Here is a 6,957-nt window from a genome sequence, read left to right as displayed (position 1 = left end):
CAGAAGAGTTGGCACCCAGAACAAGATAAGGCAGAGGCCAAAAACTGTGGGTTCTCAGCGGTCAGAAGACAAGTAAGGCCGCTGACCTGCAACATAGCTAACGTTCCAGGCATCTGATACAGGCTAATCTGAGAAACTGGTTTCTACAATGTAAACCGATCTGAAATCTGCCCTCTTAAGACTAACCCTGAAACTATGTGTGATGGTGCATGCCTGTAAGCGCAGCACTTTGTGGGGTTGAGGCAGGAGGATCACAAGTTCAAGGTCATCCTTAACTATACAAGTTTCAGACCAGCTGGGGTTTCAGACTCCACCTTTTAAGAAATACTTTTTTAGACCTTGCCTGAAGATCCAGCTCAGTGATGTGACACTTACGTGCCCAGTAAGCTTTGGGTTGACCCCTGCACCATCAAAACCAAGGCAGAAAGTCTACACCAGATCATTCTGTGCAGCTGATTGCACCCTTTCTTGCCCGACAACACACACACACACACACACACACACACACACACACACACACACACACACAAGTATGCTGGTAAGAGGGCTGAGCAGCTGAAGGTGATCCCAAGCCTGACCACGTGAGTCCAACCTCTGGGACCCACGCAATCGTGAAAGGGGACTCCTCAAAGTTATGCTCTCCCTCACACGCATACAAATAAACGTCTGAAAATTCTTTAAAAAGCCCTTTTCTACTACATTCCCCTTTTCTGTGCTGGGGCAGTCCTACTGTCTACTTCGACAGTCTATCACGATTTCTGATGAGGGTCTCCTACTGTCACCATCTTTCTTCAACCCTTCAAAAACCTCATTCCATGAGATGACCAAAAGATTCTATTAAGATTCATCCCAACCCCCAATGTATCACACTCGCCCTACTGTGGAATGTTTAAAAAAAGAAAAAAAAAAACTTTGCTCTTCCCTGCTGAGGCCACTCATTTTCAACCCATTTCCCTAAACACTATTTCTGACACCTCTTGTAAAGACTAAAAAAAAGATGGGGAAGGAAACACCCCAGGCATCCCAGCAGGGTGACCAGCTCCTGTGACAGACCTGAGACACCAAGAGACCAACTGGGGGCCAGCAAAAAAAAAAAAAAAAAAAAGCCTCAGTGGGTAAAGGAGCTTGCCCTGACATCAATCCCTAGGACCCAGATGGTGGAAGTGTGTACACACACACACACACACACACACACACACACACACACACAGAGAGAGAGAGAGAGAGAGAGAGAGAGAGAGAGAGAGAGAGAGAGAGATTTTCCCTTGTAGCACACAGAAGGCCTTGGTTTTGAGACTCAGCATTGCATACACCAGGTGTGATGAAATCTCAGGAACTCAGAAGGCAGCAGGACTGAGTCCAAGGCCAGCCTGGGCTACACAGCAAAAGCAAAACCCTGCATGCCTCCACCCCCAATTCAGGAGAAGAGTCTGAAAAAGTAAACTTTAATTTAAAAATAAAAAAAATCACACACAACTTCAGATTCATGCTAAGCTCTCCCAGGTGGTCTTCCACAGACACGTCAGTTTTCCGTTGAATTCAGACACACTGAAGATGTACCCACAGTGGACACCCAGCCCAGTCCCCTTCACAGGCGAACACCGCCAGCTTCAGCTCAGGTTTCCCACGAGGTTCAGAACGCCAGCTTCTTCATCAGCAGGTAGACTCTGGAATCCACCTCAAATCCGTGCAGATTGTTGGCATCACCCTGAAGCCGCATGAGCAGGCCCCCGTAGGACACATATGCAGAGCTGAAACACAAGGCCCCAGTCCTGAGTCTGAGCTCTGAGGCAGCTGCTTCCCAGCAGCTCTCCATCATTATTTTTTTTTGTTTTGTTTTGTTTTTTTTTTGTTTTGTTTTGTTTTTCGAGACAAGGTTTCTCTGTGTAGCTTTGCGCCTTTCCTGGAACTCGCTTTGGAGACCAGGCTGGCCTCGAACTCAGAGATCCGCCTGGCTCTGCCTCCCGAGTGCTGGGATTAAAGGCGTGCGCCACCACCGCCCGGCTCCATCATTATTTTTTAAAGGCACTCCCCTAGTATTCTGTCATTAGGAACCAAAGATTAGGACAAAACTGAATGCAGACATGCACAAAGCAGTGTTGCTTACTCTAGTGGAGGAGCAAATGCTGCTGTGACCCAAACAGGAGACTAGTCACACAAATGAAGGCCTCACCATTCACTGCCATGTTACACAGCTACAGGACTGCTGAGGTAGGGGCTGGAGAGACGGCTCAGCCTTTAAGATCGCTTAACAGTCCTTGAAGAATGCAGAAGACCAGGATTCACCGCCCCCCACCCCAGCACCCACATGGCATCTCACAACCACCCATAACTCCATTTCCACGGTGTCCAATGCCCCTTTTTTACCTTGGTGGTCTCATGCCTGCACATGGTACACATACAAACACCCAGGCTCGCACGCACACACGCATGCACACACACACACACACAAACATATACTTTTTTGAAAATGCTAAGGAATCAGGAGGGTAGCACATGCCTTTAATCCCTGCAGCAAGAGGCAGTCAGGTAGATCCCCTGAGTTCAACACCAGCCTGGGTCTACATATTGAGTTTCAGGGCAGCCCAGGCTACATAGAGAGACGCTGTCTCAAAAAAAAAAGAGGGAGAGTTTTCAACTAACAAAGGGAAACATGTTAAACAAAAAAAAAAAAGTTGTAAAGGAACTTAAAGGGAAAGTAAACAAAGAAAAAAAAAAGCTAGACCACTCAAACTCTTGCTTGTTTTTGTTTTCTCAAAACAAGATCTCACTATGTACCCCTGGCTGTCCTGGAACTCACTCTGCAGACCAGATTAACCTGGAACTCACAGAAATCCACCTGCCTCTGTCTCCCAAGTCCTGGGACTAAAGGGGTGCGCCACCACGCCAGCTCTTCAAACTGTATGTAAAAACGTTCTCCTGGGGGACTTCTGTTCTTTTTCACATTACTTCTCTGTTTTAGTTTCTAACAACCACATTGTTTTAACAGAATTTTAAAGACAAGAAAAACAAAACAAAACAAACAAACAAACAAAAACTAGGCAGGGAAACCAAAGAACCAAGGGTTGGATTACAGAGTAGCAACACATACACAAGTAAACACAAAAACAAAAAGGCCTAGTCATGAAATGCTGCCTGTGGTCTGCCAGGAAGATGTTCTCTGCTGTCCCTCACCAAGCAAGACTACCAAAGCCTCCTGTGGACTACAGGGCCTTGAAAGCCTGGTAATAGGTGATGTAAGTAACCAATAGACTGGAAACAGTTCCCAAGACAAATTCTTCCGCCTGGGTTTGGAGTACAGAAAAAAAGTGGACCCACGGCAGATGTAGAAGCATGGCCCAGTTTCAGAACAGGGAGGGGGAAAGATTTCCCCAACAATGTTACTTACAGGCGCGTGGCTGCTTCCGTTGAGGTCTCATCCCCCTCAATTCTGTACACTTTCCCATACATTACATACTCAAACTGGTCAGCCCTACAAACAATACGCAAGGTTATTCTTCACAGTGACCAATAGCATAAGAGATCTTTAAAAACAGAAACCAAAGCCAGGAGGATCTCTGTGAGTTTGGGGCCAGCCTGGTCTACAGAGCGAGATCCAGGAAAGGCGCAAAGCTACACAGAGAAACCCTGTCTTGAAAAACCAATTTTAAAAAAAGGCTACAAATGCAGAGTGTGGTGGCATATACCTTTAATTCCAACACTGAGGAGGCAGAGGAGGTAGATGTCCTCTGTGAGTTCCAGGCCAGCGTGGTCTACATAGTCCAAGCCAACCAGGACTACAAAGTGAGACCCTGTCTCCACTAAAATAAATAACTGCAGCTCACAAGCTCACACTCACTGCTCTCAGTGACTGTGAAATTTTTTTTCAAATTTTTTAGAGACAGGGTCTCTTGGAGCCCAGATTGGCGTTAGACTTATATGAAGCCAAAGATGTTCTTGAACCCCTGATCCTCCTGCCTCATCCCCCGAGTCCTGGAATTACAGACACAAAGCATCGCACCCAGTTCCTGTTGTCTGAATTCTAAGTGCAACCATGTCTTTTCCTAGAACTAAATAGAGGCCTTTCTGGATACTACTTATCTCTTCGGTCCCTCCTTTCCTGCTGCCTCACCTGGAAGGCCTGTCATCTGTGGGATTGTATTCACCATCATCCAAGGTACCATCTTCATACAAAGTGCTGGCTATGACCAATCGGAACTTGTCACCTGAAAAGAGCGTCAATGTCAGAGTGAAGAAGCAGGACCTAAAGGCTCTTTTATTGCCTGTGCTCGACACTTACCTAAGTCTACGGGGTAAATCTGAATGTTTACGTCTAGGATGAGGTCCATCTTGAAAGATTCACTCTCACAGTGCAGCCGAGATACTGGGAAAGAGTGACAGACATAATCACAGAGGCCACCTTGGGGGTCCAATGCAAGAGAACAAGCCACCCAGCAGGTCCACACCCCATAGCCTTGCTCTGCACCCCCAAAGCACAAGTGCAATCCGAATCAGGGTCATGAGAAGGAAGAAAGTTAAAAACCTCAGCAGGTGACAGGATCCCAAGAAAGAAGCAAAACTTCTCCGGCAGCAACCTGTCTCTGGGCTGTAAGCATGCCTGGATGATTTAGACTAAACTTCACTCTGAACAAGATAGATACTTGTCCAGAGATGCCCTCTTTCTGGTAGGCACTCTGCTGAGGGAATCTGCAGGGTGTGTTGAGAACTGACACCGGTCTTTAAAAAATATATATATATATATATATATGTGTGTGTGTGTGTGTGTGTGTATGTATATATACACACACTATATAATATATATTATATATAATATATATTATATATATATATAATATATATATTATATATATATATATTATATATATATATATATATGCTGGGCGGCAGTGGCTCACGCCCCTAATCCCAGCACTTGGGAGGCAGAGGCAGTCGGATCTCTGGGAGTTCGAGGCCAGTCTGGTCTACAAAGCGAGTTCCAGGACAGCCAGAGCTACACAGAGAGACTCTGGGGGGACTGTCCCCAGGCAAAGTGACACCAAGAAGAAACAACTTCCGGATCACTGGGAAAATACACCGAGCGATCAGCTGAATTTAGAAAAGACGACTTCGAAGAGAGCTAACAATTCCGCAAAACTATGGGTTAGGAAGACAGGCAGGCAACTCGCTGCACAGCCTTAAGTACCAAAATATACGGTAAGGCACCCTATCTCCCTCTTACCAGAACAGTTAAGTGTGAGAGGCGCACGGTACAGCACCTAATACTGGAGAGGGAGTTGGAAAAGGGCCCGGGGGTTTACCAGCACCAAAGCTAAGGGCCACCCAGGCACAAGACACCGCAGATACCGTAGGAAAAGCTGTCTCAAGTTTCTCATGATGGAAAAAACCTATTTCCTGAGGGAGGTACCGAGAGGGTGGGACGGGCCACTTGGGTGGGCATGTTGGCCCCTGCCTTCAAACCTCCCCTACACACCTTACCTCGGTCAAATTTCTTGCCTTCTGGGTCAATGTCTTTCACGTCAAAAATATCCTCGAACAGGATGCCCGCCATCGTGAGGGGCACGAGGGCTGCAGAGCTGCGGAGCGCGCGGCCACCACCGGGAACTCGCGCACCCCCTCGGTCACGTGGAGGAGGGGAGACAGGGCGGAGGACCGCCCCCAAAGCGGCAACCGAGGCAGAGGGCGCATGCGCACAGGCTGCCCTAACGCAGCCACTTCCGCCGCCTTCCCCCTCGGGGCTCCTTAACTTCCGCCGGGAAAGGCCACCTCGGAGCAGCTCGGGCCTTGTGGGCGAGTCTCAAAGCCCAGTGACTCCGCCCAGGGCGGGGACAGACTAAAGTCCCACCCCCGGCGGGTACCGCGCTGCGCCCGGCTCTACAGCGCCCTCTCCAGACCCCCGATCCCGACGCTCGGGGAAGCTTGGGGGCCTAACTAACCCAGCCGGGAACCTTGATCCTTGGCCCCGAGAAGCCCGGCCCCAGCCCTTCCCTGCGGTCCGCGTGCCGGCCGAGGGCACAGTCCGTGCTGCAGGCGGGTGGAGGAGAACCCCGCCCGCAGGGCGCCCGCCCAGCCCCTCGGACCTCGGATTGCCACCCAGGTCCCCCACGCTGGTCCGAGCTGGCTCGGACCAGCTAGACGTCACCCGAGCCGGGTCCGTCCGGTTTGGGAATTTGCCATGATGTCACTCTCAGGGAAAGGAAAGCCCGCATTGTGCCCTCCCCTGGGGCTTCACCTCCTCGGCACTCCCGTCTTCCCTTGGCCCTGCTTGGCACTAACCTCACACTCCGATCCCCTAGAACACTGCCAATTGAACTTGGTACTGCCTGTCACCCCACTATACTACCCTCTTCTGGACACTGATCTAGTGCGCCTTCACCCAACACTGGCCTTTCCCTGGGAGGCAACAGCTCGTAGTGCCCTCTTTCTAGGTGCTACCACCTCCTTTCATTGGAGCCCCGGTACTGGGCATCGTACCCTCCCTCTTGAGCACCCTGTTTCCTGAATGAGTCTTCATCCTGGTACAACTGTTCTTTCTACACAGACTTCTGGACACCGTCCTCTCCAGTGGCACCAACCTGACACTGCCCATCTTTTTTTGTGCCCACGCCACACGGTTCTTATCCCTCCGAGGACCCTGAAAGACAATGTGGAGCCCCAGGAAGCCGCTTCCTCGAGGCGTCAGCAGCTACTCAAGTTCCCCCTTTCAGCGATGCCTGGGAGGAGCGACCTCTGCTCCCCCACGCCCGCCTCCCAGGAACGGCCTCCCCCGCACCAATAGCTCCCTTCCCTCGGGCCTCACCCCTTCCCGTCCCCTCCCACCTCCACCTCCGCCCCCTCTCTCCAGGCCTAGCAATTCCAGGTGCACCTTCCCGGGGGAACCCAGAGGAAAAGGAGGGGAAAGGGAGGCGATAAGGAAGGAGGCTCTCAGGGATCTTCGCAGATCCATCGGAGCCGCCTGCA

The 6,957-nt window shown here is 50.2% G+C and overlaps 1 protein-coding gene across 2 annotated transcripts; it reads right to left on the bottom strand.

Annotated features, from left to right (window-relative positions):
* Positions 1-1,431: 1,431 nt before the first annotated feature.
* Polr2h (RNA polymerase II, I and III subunit H) lies at positions 1,432-6,729 on the bottom strand. 2 transcript variants are annotated; one of them, XM_059277771.1, is made up of 5 exons: positions 6,573-6,729; positions 4,280-4,363; positions 4,112-4,205; positions 3,389-3,472; positions 1,432-1,751 (listed from the first exon to the last, which is right to left on the bottom strand). In XM_059277771.1, the coding sequence occupies exons 2-5, from the start codon at positions 4,326-4,328 to the stop codon at positions 1,634-1,636; spliced, it is 345 nt and encodes a 114-aa protein (XP_059133754.1). In that variant the 5' UTR covers positions 4,329-4,363; positions 6,573-6,729; the 3' UTR covers positions 1,432-1,633. The 2 variants fall into 2 exon arrangements, with proteins under 2 accessions (XP_059133754.1, XP_059133753.1); XM_059277770.1 differs by lacking the exon at positions 6,573-6,729 and adding an exon at positions 5,476-5,646.
* Positions 6,730-6,957: the final 228 nt, after the last annotated feature.

Source organism: Peromyscus eremicus, chromosome 12 (assembly GCF_949786415.1).
Source record: "Peromyscus eremicus chromosome 12, PerEre_H2_v1, whole genome shotgun sequence".
Classification (NCBI taxonomy): domain Eukaryota; kingdom Metazoa; phylum Chordata; class Mammalia; order Rodentia; family Cricetidae; genus Peromyscus; species Peromyscus eremicus.
Note: the sequence above shows the minus strand (reverse complement) of the source record. Positions and strands in the feature narration are given on the sequence as shown.

Excerpts from the sequence above, each read along its gene's own strand:
- Polr2h (XM_059277770.1), bottom strand. The coding sequence starts at position 5,548 with ATGGCGGGCATCCTGTTCGAGGATATTTTTGACGTGAAAGACATTGAC. Across the intron at positions 4,364-5,475 it reads AGGCAAGAAATTTGACCGAG|TATCTCGGCTGCACTGTGAG; the intron begins GTAAGGTGTGTA and ends ACTCTTTCCCAG. Across the intron at positions 4,206-4,279 it reads GATTTACCCCGTAGACTTAG|GTGACAAGTTCCGATTGGTC; the intron begins GTAAGTGTCGAG and ends CGCTCTTTTCAG.